Genomic DNA, 23,789 nt, shown 5'->3' on the forward strand with positions numbered 1-23,789 from the left:
TGAAGCCTTTTAAATCTAAACTCAGATTAACTGTGGAAACGTACTGAAGCACTGACTATGCAGCCTGGACAGGATTATAAAAACACTGCCCCTGAGCTGCGGGGTGGTTTTAGAATAATGCCGTCCATGTCACAGGCAGGGCAGAAATAATAACTTTTCCTGATCAGTGTTTGCTGTTTCATAACCACAAATATAAAGAGGTTTATTGTGAACAGAAAATGAAGAGCCAAAGAGCTTCTGTATTTGTTCTCTGGGGTCACACATTTGCAGTTAAGTCCCACCTGTCATGTCCTTCTCTGTGTGTCCACGGAGGTAGCAGGGAGCTCAGAAATTCAAGAATCTAAAAGTTGTAAGCCCTTTAACTCTCTGTGGGAACAGAATGAAAGCTTTAGCTGAAATTTAAAAGGCTCACTTCCATGCACAAGCCAGTTAATCTTGGCTCAGAGACTCAGTTCTCTGGTCTCTCCTGCTTTATCACCTCTGTTAAAAGAAATGTCTGTTTACATAGATAAACATGTTTACATCATTTTATTTCACTCAGATGAGTCATTTCTCTACCCCATTTAATTTGATTTTAGCCCCTTTAAAATTTACTCGACTACAGGTCTAATTGCACTTTCGACCAGTAACAGAGTTAGTACAATCTAATACTTACACCATAGTTAAGGTACTTGTGAAAAACTGTGAATCTTTTAATTAGCCTGCCTCTGGTGTTAGCAGCTATGCTGGATAAATTACCATGAGATTTCACAGACTTTTTGTTGCTCCCTTAAGATGAACTGGATTAAGATGAAGTCTGATTATGAAGCCAAACTTTTTTTGTTTGTTTTGTCCAAACAAGCGATCCTCACATTTACCTACAGTCAGATGTGATCAATATTTCAAATGTAATCAAGTAGATGACAAGATTACTGCCTTTAAAAAGTAGCTAATTCCAAAATTATGGGGAAAAGTAACTCAGATCATTTTTAAATAAGTAAATATAATCATCCCTTTGCATTTTCTTGTTCCCTTTGGCTATAAAATCAGATATCATCATATGTTTTTGTGTGGTATATAATCTGAAGCTCTGCAGACTAATACCATGATGCAATGTCACTTTTACACTGCCTTTGATCTGTCTTAATTGTCTCTTTTTCCAGCTTGATAGTTAGCCGAAGGCTTCAACAATCCCACGTTGAAGCAGACTTCATAAGTTTTACTAAGTTATTGGTTACAGACCTTTTTTATTTGTAAAATTAAAAACAAACATAAAATGCATGCTAAAAGCTGTGTGGTCTTGTGTCAAAAACTAAGCCCTTAAACTGAGCAGCATGTCACCAGTTGCTTCTTACTTTGTGTACACCAGTTCCTAAACTTTTGTGGCTATAATTAGAACCACTAGACCGTGATTTTGCAAACTCAAAATCAGTCATGTGGGGCTCAGTGTAAACAGCTTGTAGATATTTAATTTCTTAACTTGTGGCGAAATGATGACACCACAAATGTTGGTTCTATCTCCTTCTTTTTCACTAAATGCTGAGCAGGAGAGACAGACTGTGTTTGAGGTTTATTTTATTTATGTATGTCTTCCTTTATTGTGTGTTTTGTGGAAACAAAATATGCAGACAAATAACATTTAAAAAATGGCAAATTGCTTGTTTAAAAGGTAACAGGTAATTGATTCCTAAATTATTGAATTGATGGTTTAGATTAGTTACCTAAAAAAAATAAAGTAAGTTAAGAATGCTACTGCATTACAATGTAATGATATGATATGTCCCAGATAGACATAAAATTAAATGAAAATCATATAGTTTTCCTTTGAGGGAAATTGTAATGTTTTCTGTGTTTTGTTTAATTAAAAATAATTAATAATTAATTGACAGTTTTGTTCCAGAGGCTGATGTCTGCTGGCAGGAACGATCTGCTGTATCTTTGCTTTGCAGCATACTTGATGAAGTCTCTGACTGAACACATTCTGTTGTTTCCTCATTCTGGTCTGTAGAGGATGTAAAGAATTGTCCATTATGTTGCTGGATGGTCAGCTCCAGCAGCTCCAGCGTTGTCCCCTGCACAGAACCAACCAATTTGTTCAGTCCTTTCTATAGTATAGATGTCACTGCCCCAACTGATGGCTGCAAAGCACATTACACTTTCCACAACAGACTGATAAAAGATATGTAACATCCTGGTACAGACATTGAAGAATCTCAACTTTCAGAGGGATGTCTGTTCTGTCCTGTCCTGTAGATAGCTTATGTGTTCCATTTCCTGTATCTGTATTCCTCCGCCGCTGCTCCCAGGATGAATAAGTTTCATGAGAGTTTCAAAAACACAGAAAAAAAGCATTTGTGTGTACAAAAAACAGAGAAATCCCTGTCCCAGTATGCAAATAAACAAATAAAGTCTGATGATGATGTTTAGGGGTAATTATTAACATTTTCATATGGTGGCATGGGATTGACAACCACTGCTATTAGCACGTTAGCTACGAGCTTTTACTTCTTGGTTTAAGTGACCCAACAAATGCAGGGGATATGATCCCCCATAAGGTTCCTATAACACTTGAACCTTATGGAACAGACTGCCAAATTAGACAAAGCACAGTCAGAGAGTGAAACCTCAGTCTCTTTTATCTTGCTCTCAACACATTCGCTGAATCTACTGGTGGAGCATGGGTCCACAGTCTAGATGTCAAACATGAAGAGGCAGCAGCCTGGGGCGTGTTTCATTACAGAGGAATATAATTGGTTTTATAACGCTGTCAAAGAGCAAGCAGGCTGACGTTTGCGCACGCTCAGCCACACACATACTGTAACACATGCCTCACTTTTCAATTACAGCAGCTCGACAGTGATAACGGTTCAAAGGATGATTGTGAAAAGTGAGTGAAAACGCTCACTTTATGGAAGAATGGGGAAGCTGATGATGCAACATATGTAATGGAAAGATAGAAATGTCTGAAAATATAACTTTCCATGTGTGTATTCACATTTGTAACAACAGGAAATGGTTGACAGCTTAGATTTCCCTTGTGGCATATGAGATGTAAATATTAGCATTTACATTTTGTTCTCTCACAGGAGATTTTACAGTAATAATTCAAGCTGCTGAGGCCAGAGTCAAGATGATTTTTGTTTTTAAAAACATGATTTGATTTCAGCTGGGGTGTAAATGCTGGTTTTTACACTTGATAACTACTATGTTGTTTGACTAACTTGCCCTCTAATGCCCTGCTGGAAATTAGTTTCTTACCCTTTCGTATACTGACCTTTACTTTGGACTCTCTCTTAGTAGTGTGCAGTGTGCCCATGGTAATAGTGTCACCACAGCTAACAGCAGGATTTTTGTTTTCTGCTGTGGTTCAGACCTACAATTATGGAAATCACCATGAACCAGTCTTAAACTGGTTAATGAGCAGCCAAAACTCACTGATGCAGAACAGCAAAGAACTGCTGTAGCTCAGAATGGTGAAACGTGTAAAATGAACCACATGTTGTTGTTGCATGTGGGGCTGTGTAGTCACAGACTGGTCAGGGTGCTCATGCTGACCTGGGTCCACTGCCAAATGCCCCTACAATGGACATGACTCTGTGTGGGTTGCTTTCTCGCAAAGATATGACAAATGTCCAAATGATACTCAACACAATCTAGTGCATTAGTGAAGGCAGCGGTATAAGTTTAATTTGTTTTGAATATTTTTTTTTAAATAATTGGAGCTAATTCAGTCTAGATTTTCAACCATTTGACCCATAGGTAAAGGCAGATTAAAAGGTACTAAAACTATGGGGAAAAAATAAGCTTTTATGTGTGAATAAAGCAGAATAAAAGTAATTAAATACATTAAATTAAGCTGTTTTGGACATTTTGTAAGTTTGGAATTTTAAAAAAATTGTTTTTGAAAATTAAAAAAAAAATCCATATTTAAATATGTGAATAATAAATATGAATACATTTGGGTGAAACTGACTGAAGCAAATTACTGCTATAAAATCTAAAACAATGTAGCTCTGCTAAAATTATATTCACAACAGGCTTTGGTCCTCTTTCCTTGTTTGACTTACAGAGAGGTTGTACAGAAAAAAGAAAATATTATATATAAGACATTCGTGTTACCATGTTTACAAAATAGTCTATAAAATCTAAATACAGAAAGATGCGTAAAGATAAATTAATTTTTTACATAAAATATTACCTAAAAAACAATCAATCAAGACTTAAATTTGTTTTCAAATATTCAAAACACAATAATTATTTAAATATGTCCTTTTTCATTACTGACATGTTTAATTATACATATTCAGTGTCTTACTAGAATTATTTATATTTATATAATAGTTCTATTCTTTAGTATTAAAGTCATATGTGTCATATTCGGACAGAGAATTTTTGGGTTGCATTTTTTTGTCTATATTTTTACAAAATGTTACCAAATACAAAATGTCTCAGTGGACTCAAACATACATAAGAAGTTTTACAGAACTAATGTCAACTGGAGTAAATGAAAGAAAACTCAAATTCCTTTGAGGGTTTACTATTGGTCTGTGCATCTCCATGGTTACCTAGGTGACTCCAATGAGAACAAGCCGTTAGTGGGAGCAGAGGAGGAAGAGGTGGCCAAGATGGGCTGCCCCAGTCTGGGGGAACACACACAAGTGGAAGTGATCATAGAGGAGTCCTACGAGTTCAAGGTAAGTGAGCACGTGTGCATGTGTGTATCCATGCCTTCATCACCAGTAGAGGCACATGTGAGATATCCTATTAATTCCTGTCAATTACTTATATTGTTAGTATGTAATGGATCGTGTTGAGTGGTTCGCTCTGCTTGAATCAATTTTTTTAGAAGATAACAAAATGTTTATTTAGCATAAGCTGTTTTTTTTTTCATTATTTCTTTAAAAAAATAAAAGAAGGTTGCCAGAAGATCATTCATTCATCAAATTAAAGTCATTAAACTCTGTATGGTTGCATATTTTACATGGGGAGTGGTGCCTTTTTAGATGTAATCAGTTAAACCATGGTTCAACAGTTTTGTAATTTAGCAACAGATCATTATAAATGACTTGACATTTCCTGTGTGTAGCAAAACAATAAAGTAGCAAACTGAAGGTGTTTGTCGCCTGTTCAGCCTTCATTACTTTGTGCTTGTCATCCATCCATTCATCCATCCATCCATCCATCCATCCATCCATCCATCCATCCATCCATCCATCCATCCATCCATCCATCCATCCATCACCTTTTCATTTTTCTCTCATCTCTGACTTTAATTTTATTTTGAATGGAACTAATCATGTGTATCTCATTGTTTACAGAGCTCATTTATTCATTCGTCCATTTGTGTCATGTCCTTGGTGTGCATGTGTGCAGAGAGCAGTGAATACTCTTCTTAGACGGGCTGAAAAGGTTATTCTTCCTATGCATGCAATGCTTGTTCTTCAACCTATTACTATACAATACTAGTGCCTAGGTCCAATCTATAAATCCTTAATTACACAAAAACACACACATTGGGATTAATTTGTGGTTTCTCTTGTTGAGACTGTTCCAATAAATGTGTTTTCCTCCTCATAGAGCCATTAATACTGTAAACAGTAAACCATGCAGGATTTTCCTGTAGCCCTGTCAGCTGACTTAGGATAATGACTGTTGCTGTGATGCTCCGTAGCTGCTCCGAGCTGTTTTGCATACTTTATTATTCCTCTCCCTGCCTGCTTTAAACAGAAAATTCTATCAGCCTGCCTGTAGGTTTTCTTCAGTTCTTTTGGGTAACATCAGTAAAATGTGCCAATTTTACAGCTACGTCTCAGTATATCCTATACTTTCAATTCTCTTTGTATAAATATATTTCTGCACTGGAGACATTTACTGGAAAGCTGTATTTTTTTCTTGCTGTGGGGTTGTGGGTAAATCAACAACTTGAAGTTCTGTCTTTCCTACTCTGCCTGGCCTGTGTGTATTTGCATGCTTGCTTTTGTGTGTGTTTGTGTGTGTGTGTGTGCCTGTTTAGAATACTGTAGATAAGCTGATCAAGAAGACAAACCTGGCCTTGGTGGTGGGAAGTAGCAGCTGGAGGGAGCAGTTTGTCAGTGCTGTTACTGTTAGCGCAGGTAACACATAACACATGTGGGATTATTTTCATGATTTAAAATTTGTGTGGGTTTAGGGTAGATTTCTCAAAACTTTCAAGCAGTGTTTGATTTGATTTTGATTATTTTGATCTATTAATAATAAGTGTTTGTACCTTTGGGAAGAGTAAAGCCAATGTTTTCCCATATTTTACTTAATATGCTAACCTAAGCTAATTGCTAGCTGCTGTAGCATTGAGACAAATATAATTATGATCCTATCAATCCTTTTGTATAGCTCAGTGAATTCACATAGTTTCAAATTTTTTTCTTTTAATCTAACATTCTCTCATTCTGTCTTACTCATCCTCATTTTAAATCTTCTGCACCTGTAGGAGATGATGATGAGGAGGAGAGTGGCGAGGAGCGGCTGCCTTCCTGCTTTGACTACATTATGCACTTCCTCACCGTCTTCTGGAAGGTTCTGTTTGCTTTTGTCCCACCAACGGAGTACTGGAATGGTTGGGCCTGCTTCATCGTATCCATATCTTTGATCGGCGTCCTCACTGCAGTTACTGGCGATCTGGCATCGCATTTCGGTTGCACGATAGGACTGAAGGACTCAGTGACAGCTGTGGTGTTTGTAGCACTGGGAACATCAGTGCCAGGTGAGCCTGGAAGGGGGGAGATGGTGAGGTCATGAATATGTGTGTGCAGTGTCTGCACACACACATTTTTTTTATGGTGCGTTCATATAGTTAAGCTCAATATCACAATGGTTGTCCCACAATCCTGTGTCATTTAAACCAAAATTCACCAGTAAATTGTGGAGTACAATCAATACATTGTTCTTTACATGATGTTGGCTTTCCAGTTAGGTGTTGTTCAAGTAAAATCTGACATGTTTAAATTTCCACTTAATATCCTAATTAAATAAATCCAAAGCATTTGCACAGAAATCACTCAATGCTTTCTTAGACCATTGTTACAGGATGTTTGTAGATAAGGTCCGTATGTCTGTTTAGATGTAAAAGAAAATAGATGTTCCCTGCATGTTTGATCTCTTCAGCATCAGAGATAATCCATTCAGTAGTGTTTGTTCACTGCAAACAGGGACAACTAATTGCTAAAGCATAAAGTTTTGCAATCTTCAAGCACCGAAATGTACAGCTGTACAGAAATAATACAGAAGTGCAAATAATGATAATGTCATTTTAAATGAATCAATAGTCAAACATCTTGTAATGTTTATTTCTAAATACGGGTTAACTATCCATTGGTTCCTGATTTGTTCCACTTTGGTGTCCCTGATAACTAACTACTAGTTCCCTAATAAACCTGGAGTATGTGTTCATAAGTTAGTACTCATTAACCCTTTAAGTCCTACTGCGTTGCTGGCGACACTTGTCATTCATACTGTGGTACTTAAAGGGGTTAACTATCCATTCGTTCCTGATTTATTCCTCTTTGGTTTCCCTGATAGCTAACCATTAATTACCTGATAAGCCTGGGCTGTGTTTTAATCAGTAAGTACTGGTTAACTATGCATAAGTTCTTGATTCCTTCCATTCCCTAGTAACAAAGCACAGTTTTGTGTATCTTACTGCAAAGTGTTACCAGAACTGTCTAAGAAGAGAGACAGTTCCTCCTGGTTTCCATCTCTGCCCTGTGAAATGTACATTTTATAATCCAGTTTGTGAAAGTCCACCTCTGACCAGCTCTGTGCAGTCCAAATATAGGTAACCACACAGACTTATCACACTGATTTCACATACAAGTGCAACTTCAGTTGAAAGAAAATAACATACCAAACTTATTGACAAGGAGCAGAATAACGTTGTGGATGCTTTGTCTTAAGAAAGACTTTTGAGGAAAATCGCCATAATCCACACCTCTAAACTGTACTCTAGACCAGGGACGGACTGGGGCATTTTGGCCTAGACCAAGCCATATACGATTATGCACATGACAAATTTTTGGGTTCCCTTAAATGTGAATATCAACTGTCTAACTTCTTAAAACCACTAGAGCCATACAGCGAGTAAAGCAGAAATCAGTGAGAACGGACATGTTAAATACTTCAAAAAAGTGTAATTTGTTAATAAAATAAACATCTATACTCCAGCATAGTGATGAATATTAGAGCAGCATTTCTTTGTTTGATAGAAAACCGAAAGAACAGACACGAGAAACGATGCATCAGATGAAAACTATTTCTGGACTAAATGTAGAAACAGTGTCTGTCTGCTGCCTGCTCTTCTCCTCAGGAGATGTTATCTCAACCAGGTTTAACTAAAGATTGAATGAAGATTTTATTTTTTTTTACACATGATGATGCAGTCAGGTCCAAAATGATTGGATTCTCTGATAAAGAAACAAACAGCTTTATCAGTATTTACATGTAGACAAAAATGTAAATAAATTAACTGTTTTTTTTCTGTACCTACACAGAAGCTGACTCTAACACACTTTTACTCAAATGTATCCAGCTATCAGACAAACAGAAAGGTGCTGACTCATTGTTGATCAATGATGGTTAAAGAATAAATTTCTCACTTTCAATAAGATCATTTAGTTCCGTAAGACAAAAAAAAAAAGCTAAATTTAAGATCTGCTGTTTTAACCAGTAAACGCAACCAGTTAATTAATGAATGCAACCAGTTAACTAGTGAAGAACCGGACAGAATGCCCTGCATGTTCAATAGCCAGTCTGTCACTGCTGTAGACTAGATTAGATTCACATGCATGTGAAGCTGTTGCACAGCTCATCTAAAAGGTAGCATTAACCTTGTGCATCTGCAGAATCTGAATTAGTCTGTCATGTGGGAGTAAAAAACATGTTCCCAGCCTTCTATGTCAAGCACTCTACTCAAAGGAAAATGCAAAAAAAAAAAAAAAAAAAGAACATGCACACATAATTTTCTGGCAGAAAATTACCAGGACATTTTATCAGTAATTGTATGAACACTTCCGTTAATCCAAAAATGGAAAATTGCTTCACATTTTTACGGTACATTTGGCCCCTGGTTTTTTTAACAGACTTTTCTCAGAGTGTATGGTGTTTGTGAGACTCTACATGCTGGCCATACCTCTTTCTGTGGAAGCTGCTCTTCACATACACACTTCTTTCAAGTAGACACAAAGAGAAGGAAAATTGCAAGACATTGTTTCACATCTACTTCATATTAATATGGACCTCTTCCCATTAAATACAGCATACAGTACAATATATTTCTAAATTAGTGAAATCACATGTTCTTGTGTAGTTCTTATGTATGATTCTTCCCTTGTTAAAACTGTGCTTTATTTCCATTTTTCATTGTCAGTCTGCACAGCTCCACCTTGGGTTTTATTTCCTTTTTTGTTTGTTTTCAAAGGTGGAAATATGATCAAGTAAAGTTTTATTTGTTTTGACTAGTAATATTGTTAAAAATATTATGGTATTTGGGGGGATTTGTTTGCAGCTAAACGTGTGAATACATTAGAGCAAAGCAGCTCAAAAATGTTTTAACAGAAAATCCAATAAAACACTTTTGCGTTTTGTTGTAGAAACAAAATGAGCTGCAAATCTGACTCTTCCATCTTATTTTAGTAGCAGCTGCACCCATGCCCAGGCTGGAAGTAATGTTTGAGTTGTATAAACTGGGCTCTTTCACTGCCTTCAGCCTGAGCTTGTCTCTGCCTGGAGGGGACGTGTCATCCCTGGGATTTAATTCAATTCCCTACCTCATTCCTCTCACCAGCGAGTTTATTGTTACTTCTCTGTTTGATTTATAGAAATGGCTGCTGTGCTACTCTTCCAGGTGGTAACTTTGATGGCTTGCAGTGAAGTCTCTGGAAAGTAATATTTGAATCAGTTCCTTCTAGAGTGATGTTCTGTCATGTGGATTGAGATTAGAAATTCTAAACCTGGATTTGACACCCGCCAGCAGTGTGTCTTCTCTCACAAAACACTTGGCTGTTAATTTCTTGGCATTTCATTTGCTCAGTTCTGAATCTATATATTCTTATTTAAGTTTCTATCGGTTCTTCCTTCGACTCTCCAGAGTCCCCCTTGTTCTGTTTTCTATCTCGCACCATGCCCATAAATTTGTTATTCTGGCATGGTGTTACCTCATGCCCCCCTCTTTCTTCCCTCCTTCTATTGAATGTTGTGTTTTTGCTATTGGTTCATCCATCATTCTGACCTGTGTGTGCTGTAAACTCCAGGTGTGTGTGTGGGTGAAAATGTGTGCAGGTTCAGCAGGTGACTCTAACTTCCCTTGGGATTAGTTTGCTGCCTCATGTGCGTGTTTGTGTGATTGTAATCTTCTCGTTAGAAACACTCATCTCCTCTCATTCCCGCTCTCACCCTCCTCCTTTTGCCATCCTCTGGGCTCATAAAAGCTTTTTTGCATTATTACATCCGGGACACACTCAAGGATTATCAGGCCAATTTACTGTGAATTTTCAGATTCAGGCAATTAGGGAGCAGATGCTGATCGGATCTTGGTTTGACAGCTCTGTGAGGTCTACTGAACTCCATTTTAAACCATCTGAACCATTTAAACTGTAAGTGGTATGTAATATAAGTGCTGTTGGTCAAGTTGTGTAGAGATCACAGATTTATCCTCAGTGTAGTGTCACTGGTTAAAAGTCTTCATCTCACACACTGGTGCAGTTAGTCTTTGGTGGTCTACTTTAAATTCTGTAAACTTGCTAAATGAAGTTTTATTGATCAGCAGCAGTCTAAAGTCAAGTTTAGATTACAAGGCTTTCAGCATTGTTGTATTGTAGTGTTTATATTACACAGCTGCTTGTCTTTAGATCAAGCTTTAAGTCGCATGATTGATGGCAGCCAGGTGGTGCTAATCAAATGCACTTGATTAATTGGTCATTATCAGCATGAGCATGCTGGTCTGCAGCATTCAGTTTTTATGTAAACACAATGCCAAGGTGGAAAGACATCGTGATCTGAGAGATGCAATTATTGCACCATTTTGGACTGGTTATAAGACCATTGCTAAACAATTTGGAGTCCATCATTCCAAGAAATAAAACAAAAACTTTCAAGACAGTTGCCAGTCTTCCAAGGATGGGACATCCCAGCGAACTGGGAACTTTCTTTCTCTGAAACAACCACCACACCACCATGCTGCCACCACTCTCCTACATTTCAAATTAAAATATTGTCTTTATAACTCATATTTATTTATCTGAATCAAATAGCTAGTTTGGTTAATTCTCTTCAGATTGTGACAAACAAAATGAATAAAGAACTTTGGATGTGTTGTGTAGTGCTTTAATGTGAATATAACAGAAGATCAACAGAAAACCAACGTTGATATAAGTTTTAAATGATGGGAACATTATTACATTCTGTTTGCATTAATACCTTACACAGCATCCCAGAGACCGTTTTACTCAGAAAGAACATTTTTACTCAGTAAGAACTTAGTAAGGGATTAAAAAGTGAGAAATTCTGAAATTACGTAATAGTTTAATCAAAGTTATTAGGGTCAGCTTGTTTGCAGGTTTTCGAGGATGAAATGAAAATGTGAGAGAATAAAGTCTCTGAATCCTTTTCTGGTATGCGCCATTAAACTGTTTGCTTATATCCCAAAATACAGAGATGACATTCATTAAGACTAATAAAAAGTTTTTGAAATGGCCAATTTACGGTGCCATAATAGGAGATTTTCTTTGCACAAGACTCTTGTCTGTGATGCAACATTGGTACATTGTGTGTATACCTTGTATATTTGGGAGATAAATATGTAAAGTGTCAAAGTTCAGTTTCAAATTCACAATTTCACCAACATGATTAAGATTAATCTGCCCCCCTTAAATAGTTTGGAGAATATTTTTCATGCTGGGATATGAATTTCAACTAATCTCACTGATATTTCAATACGAACTGAGACTCATCTCAGCGGCTTGACTAAAAATAGAAATAAGCTGAGATATGCATACAGTAACAAGCTGTTTCCCTGGTGCTTCCTGCTCACCCAATTGTAGACTCTCACGCATTTGATCCAGTTTCTGCTCAAATATTCATCACTAAAAAGCTTGCTTGTAAACGCCTACATAATTTTGAAGCTTTTATTACTATGATTTTGCACATGTTGATGGTAGTATACAACTACAAATTACAGCAAGACTAATGTTCTACTTCTACATGTAAAATACTATTTAAGCCCCTAGTAGAAACTATAATAGTTCACCTATGCTGTCTAAACCCTCATTTACACAGTTAGTTTCATAGGTTTGTCTCATATTTTGTCTCTAGATTTTCTTCCAATTGTAGAGGAATGAATAAGGACAAGAATATAAATAAAAACACATTACAATGATTTGCAAATGTCATAAACTATTAACTTATTAACAATAGAGCAAAGAAAAAGAAAAAAAGTGAAATGTTTAAAGAGGAAACAGACATTTTAGAGTCATTGTGCCAGATTTTCTTTTGATTATAGTATTGTAAATAATGGAGTATTGTAAAGTTTCAGATGACTGAACCTCTTCTCATCTTACCTTCTGAGATACTCTGCATATGGTGCTCCTTTTATCCCAAATCATGTTACTGACCTGCCATCAGTTGGCCTAATTAGCTGCAACCTGTTCATCCACCAGTTTCTTTTCAATACCACATGATTTTTGCAGCAGTTTGTTGCCCCTGTCACAGTTTTTTTAAAATTTGTTATTAACAGCTAAGGCTCTTTCCTGGGAGGACTGTCTGATCCCAGCCTACCTTTACTGGCTGAGACAACCCTGGATAAAGTGAAAGTTGTTTAACATCTATACCATATATTTATAAAATGTGGAGATCTCTTGAATTCAGTTGATATTTGCACTAGTACGAAAACATCTGTTTAGTCTGTCTTGTCCTCTTTTGTGTTGTCTAATATCTTATTTTTATTTTTGTTGATGTTTTTTTCATTATCGCTTCTCTGTTGTGGGGTATTGGTTGTATTGTATGATAGTATTGATCCCTCTGATCTCTTCCACACAGCCATATATTAGATGTCAAGGTTTTATTATTTGTTGAACTCTGTCTGGTCTCTGTCTGTAATTCTTCAGGTTTCCTTATGTTTTTCTCTGCATACACGTGTCTTATACCATCGTGTTAAATTGTAAGTTTGTCACTGTGGTTTCATATTGAATTTTAGCTCATGATTAGTTTCTTCAGTTGCTTATAAGAAACAGTTGTTCAAAACATCAGAAGTTGTGATTGTTGTTTCTTTACTTTGGCTTTTCAATATTTCATTGTTTTGTTTTGTTTAGGTTTTTTGTAGATTGAAAAGTAATTATTACCTTTGGTTTATGTTATACATCATTTTCTTTTTTTTTTTTTTTTGTCAAGCACTGTGAATTGTTTTCTTCTAAAAGACGAAATCAATAACAAACTCTGAAGCTACAGTTTTCGGAGGCCTAATGGGAAAAAAAGTTTGCATTAAACATTCAATCTCTCTCTCTCATCAGACACATTTGCCAGCAAAGTTGCTGCCATCCAGGACCAGTATGCTGATGCGTCCATCGGCAACGTCACCGGTTCCAATGCTGTCAATGTCTTCCTGGGCATTGGAGTGGCGTGGACCATCGCAGCTGTCGCCTGGCGCTCCAAGGGCAAGCCTTTCAAGGTGGACCCGGGAAGCCTGGCCTTCTCCGTCACTCTCTTCACCATCCTGGCTGTGGTGTGTGTGATCACACTGCTGTACCGGCGACGGGCATCAGTGGCAGGTGGTGAATTGGGTGGGCCACGGACTTGCAAGATGGTAACGTCACTGATGTTCGTCTCGCTGTGGCTGATTTACATCCTGCTGGCTTCACTGGAGGCCTACTGCCATATAGAGGGGTTTTAAATGGAGATGAGAGCAGAGGGAGAAAACCCACTGCCAACATCAAAGGGATGAGGGCAAGTTAAATGGAGAGTAGATCTGGACTGATATGGATAAATCTTTAAACTTTGTCCAAAATTGATTTTACGTCCTTAATTTCTTTCCTGAAAAGATTAGTGTAAATCTTCATCAGAAAATATAACTCCCCAACGATGTCTCCAATAATTATACTTCTGTGCAAGAGCAGCTCTTTTACTTTCAAAGACTCTGCACTCTCATGTGAAAGGGAAACTTTTGGGATGCAAAGAACTTTGCTGACAAATTCCTCAGCATAAAGTATTAATGTAAAAAAAAAACACAGTGAAGTCTTTTAACTGGACTTGTGTCGTCAATATTGGACAAAACAGTCTGATAGTTAATAAACGGCTGATATTGTTGCAGCATACTGCCAAACCAGCAGCAGGTAAGATAATCATCTGGCCTCTATAGAGAAAAGTGAAGCTGAGGGGAAGGATAAAGATGAGAGATAACCATGGAAATAAAAAAAAGAAAAAAAAAAAGGAAAGAAAGGCTGCCTGCAAGAAAACCAGTAGCTGTGTAATGGACATGCTTGCAGAGGAGGGAGAAAGTAAGAAGAGCGCTGCAAAATCTTCTACATCTCACACCTCCTGTCTTCATGGTTTTCATAGGACCAGTGGATCCTTCTGTCATAACCTTTGAACTTTTATCAAAAAACTAGAACTGATGACATTTAACTCCCTTTTCTCTAGATGTACACATACAAAAACACATTTTGGAGCCCTCAGGTGATCCCGCAACCAACTTGCAGGCAAATGATTACAGGCCATCTTTTATGTGCTTTTTAAAAATTTTAATCCTGGATACACTGTGCAAAATAATTCATCTATTCTACATTTCTACACACACATTGTACATTCCTTCCCTTACAAACACTCCGCACACCATCGAGCTCCTCTTACTGCCCCCTCTGCCCTGCCTTACTTTTATGTGTCCTGTACAAACAGTTTGAAGTTGTGATAATGAACTGATGTGGTCACCACCAACAAACCCTCTTTTTAATTGAGCCAATCCCAAATCCTTCTCTGTTAATGATGACCCCACTTCCTCCTTATTTTCTACACTTTTCAGTGGTGTCATGTGTTGTTGTTGTTACCGTGCAATTGTAAAAACACCAACAAAAGATATAAAAAAACAGTAAGAAAAGGATAAAGTGGATGTCAAGACAGGATATGGCTTGAAAATCAAGAAATCTTGTGTAAAGTCAATGAGCAGGTAAAACAAATGACTTTGTGCGCTACATATTGAACAGTGCACTGTTTACACCTTGAAATACAAAGAACTGAAGGGGCTCACATGAGACCAAGTGACATTAGCAAAGACATTTCAAGAAAGACCAATCAGAATAAAGGATTGTACCGACTGTAACCATGACGACGACTGTGAAGGCAACGGCAGTGTTGACAAATCAAAGCTATGACCACACCCAGTCTTTCTAATTGTACATGATATTATAAGAAACTTTTATTGATGTGTGTGAGAAATTATTTATCTTTCATTTAAATGAAGCCCTTCCCCCCCCTCCCTCTCTTTGTAAGGAAAATGTCTGAAAATAGGCAAGAAAGACCCAGACTCTATTTTCATTGAAACAAAGAGCAAAAATGAGACGTAAAGAAATTAACTGCAGAGACTAACTTTGAGGGAAATGTACGGCAGCTTTTAAATATCATGTGTATGTTTTATATCACCAGGTGAGAAAAAAAACGTTGTTCTTCAAAGATTTGATAGACCAACATCATCACTCATGACTAACCATTCATTTTGAAGTGTGAAGTTTTATTTTCCAGGCATATGTCATTTCAAATGAGCTGGCAGCTGTTAGTAAAACTGAAAGTGTTCACGCTACCACTAAACGATTTGATATATTTAATGGCTAAATCTGTGCAATTTGTTTTTGTTTTTTGTTAAAAAAAAATGCGTTCACTCAGGCATGGTGCTGTATCACAGCGAACTAAGATATGGGAAAAGCTGAAAAAGAGAATTGTGTGCTACCATGTCAAAGGAGCTGCTCTGTCATCTTTATTTGTCTGAGAAAATGTTGAAGCTGAGATTTACATGATGCTGTGTGTTAATACACTGGTCTTGCCTTGAGGCTGAACTCAAGCTGGACAGAAGGGATGGCATATTGCTTGTCAGTGTACATTATTATTAAATGCATTTCTCTTGTTAACAGCCCAATAGAAAGAGCAGCTAAACCCCACACCATGCTAAATGCAAACTTCAAGGAAAACCCTTCTGAGAGAAAACAAAACAATTTACCCGCCCATCGTCTACGTTGTTAGTTGTGGACTAATTAGTCCCATGCAAATAAAAGCTTAATAAAACCTGCAAAACGTCTGATGTAGTTGCAGTTATAAAAATGGAAAATTAAAATAGGGGGGCTCTGCTCTGGTGGGCTAAAAATGCCCAGATGTGTGAGCCTTTCCCTCTTATTTGACATTTCAGTACACCACTTCCCTTTACGTTCTGTCAAAAGCTGTAGTGATCTCTTAATGTGTTGTTCACCAGCCAGGCACAGTCATTGATCAAGAGTTTGGTCATCTGCCATGTTGCAAATAATCCCTTTTTTTTAAAAAAAAAAGAATTATCTCACTCATGAAAATGTTATGTGTTTAGATATTACACAAAATGGCATGCCTCATCAAAGCTGCCCTGGAGCTTGTGGGCTTTAATATGTTAGGCATGTGCAGGCTTTAAAACAAAACAAAGAAAAAACACAATTATGTAAAGGCAGCTCTACCATCCCATAAAGCATTTAGCCCAAACTCATGCTACATTCATAAATCCTATATTTATGTCCATATTTGACTAAATTTTTTATAAACTGCAACAGTCAGACAGATTAAAAGGCTCCAGTCTTCAGATTCAACTGTTGATGATGTTAAGAAGTGGACCAAATTGTTAGCATGAACTAACAAACTAATAATCCATTCTTGGCAGAGAAAAAAAAATCAAATGAAGATCATCTTTGCTGCGTGAAACCTTCATGACAATTTGTCCAGTATTTACATCTTTAGTTGGGTCAAACTTATAACCACTCTGAGCCATACTGCCAGCATGACTAAAATACAGCAAACTGAGCAATGTGTCTAAGTTGCAGTGGTAGAATGATGTTGCCCCCAGTTACAGAAGCCGTAGCAACAAGCCTGGATGCTTACAGATATGTTTTTGAATTAGCATCACATAGTTAAAACTATCCCCACTGATCATTTTCATTATCTCTGTGTCTTCAGTCTTTTCTGTTGCTTTAAACGTCACCAGTTTTGACATGACTTGCTGGTTGGCATGGTTTCTGGCCCGCTGAGATGCCGGGACATCTGTCGGGCCAAACTCTTTTTCTCAATGACTTAAGCTTCTGTAACCAGTTGCAGAATGAGGGTGTGGGATAATAGTGCTGCCACATGAACAGACAAATACTGGGACTGATTTAGAAATGTAGGCTTTTTAAAGGTTGATAAGCTTTGCTGGAGGACAGCTCAGTGTGTGTGTGTACGCGTGTGCATGCTTTGGAAGTGTGTGAAGAAATGCAACCATATTTTTAGTCTTTTGGCTGTTGCTTAGCGACCATCTATCTGCTCACCGTTGTCTTCCTGACTCTGGTGAATGTGAGACATTGTGCTTGTGTGTCATTCTCTTTTCATGTGTCTCACTTTGTGTGTTTGCTGCTCCTCTAGCGAACATAACTGCCTAGTTCCTCTGCATATGCTCAACATGCTACTCGTCATATGTTCAACTTTTGTACATGTGTGTTTCTTTTCCTTGTGTCTCTCTTTGTTTGCATGTTTTTTTGTGTGTTTGTCTCCATGTGTGTTTGTGCCTTTGTATGTGAGTGTGTGTGAGTTGGTGTTGTAATCTCCTTACAAGGGCTTGCCCTGTGTGTCCCTGGTGGAGTCCCATATGCTAGATTAATGAATTTAAATGCCAACCTGGCCCACGGTAAAAATGCATGAAAATTGGATTACCTGTGTGAGTGTTTGTGCACACATGTGTGTATCTATCAAATAATATTTGATATATAATAGATTTTGGCTGTCAATCAAGACAGAGAATTGATGCTGGCATTTGGCTTGAGTCTGTGTGGGTGTGTGTAACTATTTGTTAGTAGCTGTCTTACACTGAGGTTGCTGACTCTTCATTGGATGTCTTGATGGCTGGATGCAGACATGCTTCCTAGGCTACATACACATGTAGTCCACATGCAATCTGGCAATTAAAACACACACACATCTTAGACTTGTTGGTTAAAGGAAATGGACCTGTCCTACCAGAAAACATTTAAAAGATATGTTTGTTCAAATCACCAAAACACAATGGTGTCAAAGTCAATGCTTATAAAGCATGAGATGGCAGCGTATCTCTAAACTGTTGTGACGGGATGGGAAAAGTGGGTTGTTTAAGCCTAAACCGTTAACTATTTGCAAGTGAAAGTAAAATAGAAAAGTGAAAATATTGTGTGAGATGGGTCTTTAACAGGGGTCTGTGTAACGGAAGATGGCATACTACAAGCATTTTAGATCAAATGAACAGTGTTAAAAGTCCATAAAACCATGTAGCAAAGAAAGATGCCAAACCTCTACACTCTTAGGGATCTGGGACTGTTATTAGAGTACAACATTTTGTTTTGTGGATCAATCTTAGTGATAATGGGCTGTCTTAACATCAGTTGAAAACAAAAGCTGATGAAATTGATGCATCATACTCGTAGTTATTTTGCTTTAAGATCCAGCTAAGGGCACTTCAGTATCAGCTCAACCTAAAACATGTAACCAAAAAAGAAATTGCTACATTACAATATACTACACTGCTACAAAAAAGGAAGAGACTAGCAAAGACATTATACGATAGTAATCATGATGCCAAATGCGATATTTGGAAGGTTTTTTTAATTCTGTATAAGAACTAGCAAAAATGTATTTACAACAGCAACAACTCGGTGCACTGCTAACGTTCCACTAAGTGAAAAAATGGATCCTATTTTCAAGGGTTCGTGGTGTGGTTAAGGAACTTATTATGGAACTGGGCAATAATATAAATATCCAAGTCACACTACAAGGCAATCGCGTAAAGTACAGTTACACATCACTGGGGACATGATAAATTATAAAGCACTCTATTCAAGGTTGGACATCAGTGGCCAGACATGTTAACATGACAACCCTCCACATTTCAGATGCACTTACAGTGATGACATAATACTTATAATTATTTTGTGCTTTCCTGATGGAAAAGGTGACAGCCTGAAAATGTGTGCGGCAAATGTAACACTTTAACTGGTACTGAATATTAGTCTGATAGAACTACATGATTTGCTGTGTGTGTGTGTGTGTGTGTGTGTGTGTGTGTGTGTGTGTGTGTGTTCAGGGATTTAACAGGAGAGGAATATAATCTGGGTTTGAAATGGAAGATTTATATTACAGTATTTGTATTTGGGTAAACCTGGATGTGGCATTGTTCCTGCAAGTAGCTGCTGTTACTGTATATTTACATGAGCGTTTTCCATTTTCCATGTTTCTTTAACACCTCTCTAATAGTTTTGCTCAACGGCTGATTAGAGTGAAGGCATTAATAAATAGATAATTACAGATAGGACATTTTTAAATTATAAAATAATTTAAGAACAAGACAATCACGCTATACAGCTGTAACAAGTCGAATATTAAGCTAGTGATTGAGAGAATAAAAGCTCCTCCCACTTCACGACTATTCACTGATTGGCTGTTATGTTCACCTGCAGCAGTGAGAAGCCAACCTGTCTCTCTTTTGCTGAACTTCATTGTTTGTGGTACAACAGGGGAAAAAAGGGATGGTTTTAAATTAATAAAAACGATGGGGTGAAAAAGCATGTCATGTTCATGTTGTCATGTATTAATGAGCTGAATGTCCTTTTATTTGGATTATTTGACAGCCATCTTTGAATGGTTATGCTAAATACTCTGTTCATGTAAGTAATTGTTTCACAATGTCTCACTTATTATTTAATAATGGACATTTTAGATCTACATACTTTAATGCCACATCACATTTTAGAGATTCTCAGACCATGAAGTTGATCTTTCCTCCCCCATCTTTTCTCGATTGTTAGCCACTCTGTTGCTTTCTATATTATAATTATTTATATTTTTTTTCCACTTTATACTCATGCAGTCCTATCTATGAGGCCACAAAGTGCTTTTAATATAAATTTATGGTATTTTTTTTCACTTCATGAATCTTAATGTTCATTTTGTTTTGTTTTGTGTGGTTTAAAATCATCAGAGAGTAGAACACCAAGTCAACATAGAAACAAACGAGTGTACTGTCATCCTTTTTATTGAGTGTGTGTGTGGGGGGGTGTGCAAGTGTGTGTGGATGTGTGCATTCATTCATATCATACCGTCCATGAGTGTGTTGATGCATGAATTCATTCTGAATACAGTGTTGATGTTGGAAATGTTGTAGTAAAGAGTAAAGTATTTTTAAATGCTGAAAATGATATGATGTGAAAAAGGATATAGATGTTTACAAAGACCAAACTTTTCTTTTCTCTTTTTTTTTCTCAAAGGTGAAATAAAACTTGACTGGCAAATGTTCAAAAGGGTGTCTGTGTCTTTTCTACAGAGCTCAGTTAAGATACAGGGACTTGAGATGATACTTCACTACAAGCTTAGGAATTAGCAAATGGGCTGCAGCATGTGCTCACATTTAATCTGAAATGTTTAGTCAGCTCTGTTTGCTAACAAAAAAACTTAGTCTGTATTCAAAGAATACCAATCAGACATAACATCACCAAGTTTGAGTAGGTCCTCTTCATGCCGCCAAACAGTCAGGACATAGACAAAGAACACTTGTTGATGTTTTGGAGTGTTTGGTACCTGGACATTAGAAAAAGACCTTTGGGCCCTGTGTATATGTGCATTGGATTTCCTTCTCTTGGGAACACCCCAGATTCTGTATTATGCCCTTTCAGCTGATCCTGGTTTCTAAAAATGTTACGCTTCAGGTGTCAAAGTAGCAAACGTGAATGTCAGCATGCAGGTTTTCCCCTGTAGAACACTGTATTCTAGCAAAATGGCCAGAGTTTAATCCCAAATGCAATAAACAGCTCCTTTGTAGTACAGAAATTTTCTTCGATCACTAGTGTGCATCATCATAAAATACATTTGCAAATGGCCCGTCCCATGGCTAGCTTGGCACACCTCATACAAACAAACTTATATGAGCAGCAGAGTTTCTCTCCATCTTGTTTTGATCAATTTAAGCTGAATGGACTTTCCAAGAGTGGTGACTTAAAGAGACAGAGTACAAAACAAAGCAAATCTGACAGAAAGGGGTGAGAGAGGCTTTAATGATGTAGCATAAAGAAATGGTTTTATTTTTTTTCTGTTTACACCATTTCTTTTGATTCGTTGTGATTCATATACCCTATAGAGTAAATCTCAGGGGTTAGCCTCTAAATGTTTGTGTGGGATGAGAAGATTGTTTTAACTCTTGCATACATCTACCACAGATTTTTAGCCATAGCTGAGAAAGAGCAGCATATTTATAGTCCAGGCTTGAGGGGCAGTTTGCAAGAAGTTTGCACACTGACGCATATAAACACACAGAGACACCTGGGACCTGACCAGTACAACAGTTTTGCTGCTCTGTTAGCCAATAAACAGGTCTACTGTGTGGTTCCCTGACTTGCTCTGAGGCACTTTGGGGAAAGCTAGATGAGAGCGCTATCTCTCTGCTATATTGTGTATGAGGGTGTCCGCTTCATTTCTATTCTCTCACTAAAACTGACCTAATTATAAGAGACTCAAACTTTAAGGCTTAAAACTGCATGCATGTTTTGCGTGACTGCTGCATATCTTCCTCTTCTCGTTCTTCTCTGTCAGTTTCTCAAGAATAAAGTGGCAGCTGTTATTCCCTCAGCAACCCAGCGGTAACCACGACGGTGAAACACCGCTCCATCCTCCGCTGGAGGAGAACGAGACGAAAAGTAAACACAAAAGTCCTGAGGGGAACATACACAAAGAACAACAGAAGAAAGGTGCAAACTGAGGCAAAATATATAGTCAGAAAAGATAAAATGGTGAGACACAAAGTTTGATATGCAATGCAAAAAGAGAAGCAGAGGATGAGGAGTGTGAGTGTAGAAGAAATTTGAGAGAAAGAAAAATGTGAAGAAGCATGAGAAGAAGTGATGGATTTGGTGCTGACACAAATTTATCCTGTGGGATGAGAAAGACAGGAAGTGAAACGCTCTCTCCTCTCATGGGTCCAAATGTTTGCCTCGCACGAACTGTTTTTGATGCTTCTTAGTTGGTTAATTAACTAGCAAACAACAACTTCTTAGTAAAAAATATTATCACTGGAAAAGTTTTTCTCAGACACATAAATAAAATGAACAGAGAGCAGTACTTAGGAAGAAATAAGGATGGGCTTTCATCACAGTATTACATGGATAAACCCTGACAGATAAACTACCTGACCAATTTTTTTCAGTCTGGTGAAAAGCATTAGAAACACTACAAACATTAGACTTTTTTTTTTATTTATTTTTTTATCTGCAACATCACAGATTGACACATTTTAAAACACACTAAGATAACAGCCCTCTCTCTCTCTTTTCCTGTCTTGTACAGTTTTCTACAGCTATTCCAACTATTTTATTGGTAGAAAAACACTCTTTTTAATCAAGGGTGAACCAAGACTACAAACTTGTGTTTAAGCCGCATGAAACAAAGTCATGCCCATCTTTATGGACTATCATATTTACACACATCTTTTCTATTTTCAGCTACAGCCTCATGTGTTTTGTTAATGTAGCTTGATGCCTGAGAGGTGTAACTCATTATGCTATGAGCCACCTGCTGTACTTTGATCATAGCAAGATGATCAAAGACGTGTTGCAAATCAATAGCTCGTCAACAGAAGATATCTAAAGGGGGTTTTAAAATGTAGATGCTTGATTTTTTTATTTATTTATTTTTTCTTCCTCTTTCTTTATATCACTTGGGGCAACAAGCTGTAAACACGCTGACATATTTTGGCATAATATCGTTGTTATAAGTGATGGTTATCTGACAAATGATTACTTATTCATCAGCCTTCATGTGGAGACTGGATTCTGTAAATAAATTTAAAATTCACTCAGTTTTTGGTCCTCTTTCACATTACAGTGAGACATACAGCTACATTTTTAAATTTTTCTGTACTCTACAATAAAAAAAGAATAAATAAGAAAACAAGTAGAAACAGATTAAAAGTTTGTTTTTTGGGGGTTTTTTTTTCTGTATAAACATTCATTATTATTATTCTCTAAATTCCACGGCCCCAAAAACATAACTGAGTGTAACATTTTTAGCACTGTTTATGTAAATCTGGTACAATGTTCAACAGAACATGCATATGTGGGATGTGCAGCAGAGTTGGGTTTGCAAAATAAACTATTTGGCATTGGGCACAACCCACATTCTCAACTTTGTTACTCAGCCCACAAATGTATTTCCCTTACAAATATGGTACCATTTAAAAAGGAAATAAACCAGCTTTTCAACAGTATAAGATTTATTGCCACAAAGTCCTTAGTTTTTCTCCTAAGTTTATATGATCTTTATGGGATTTTTATGTGTAAAAATAGTTTTCTGGACTCAGTAAATGTGTCCTCTGACTTCTTGATGATGAACATAGCTTAATATTGCAACCAATGAAGCAAATTAAAACTACCATGATTAAAAAAAAAAACAATAATTATGTTGACATTGTTTTGCTTTCTTTTAACTTGTTTAAGTTTATAAAATGAATATAAAATTTTGAGGAAAAAAATTAAAAGAATGCCAAAAACTTCTGAATAGCGAAAATATTGACGAAAAAATAA

General features: G+C 37.1%; 1 protein-coding gene across 2 annotated transcripts in view; it reads left to right on the forward strand.

Moving 5' to 3' along the window:
• slc8a4b (solute carrier family 8 member 4b) overlaps positions 1-19,736 on the forward strand; it is a 121,672-nt gene extending 101,936 nt beyond the window's left edge. The window contains exons 13-17 of one of the 2 annotated variants that reach the window (XM_041986414.1): positions 4,549-4,673; positions 5,353-5,388; positions 5,993-6,092; positions 6,446-6,718; positions 13,512-19,736. In XM_041986414.1, the coding sequence (XP_041842348.1) occupies positions 4,549-4,673; positions 5,353-5,388; positions 5,993-6,092; positions 6,446-6,718; positions 13,512-13,891 (914 nt within the window). In that variant the 3' untranslated portion in view covers positions 13,892-19,736. The remainder of the gene's footprint in view (positions 1-4,548; positions 4,674-5,352; positions 5,389-5,992; positions 6,093-6,445; positions 6,719-13,511) is intronic. The other variant, XM_041986415.1, reaches the window with a different exon arrangement.
• Positions 19,737-23,789: the final 4,053 nt, after the last annotated feature.

This window comes from Melanotaenia boesemani, chromosome 5 (assembly GCF_017639745.1).
Source record: "Melanotaenia boesemani isolate fMelBoe1 chromosome 5, fMelBoe1.pri, whole genome shotgun sequence".
Lineage (NCBI taxonomy): Eukaryota > Metazoa > Chordata > Actinopteri > Atheriniformes > Melanotaeniidae > Melanotaenia > Melanotaenia boesemani.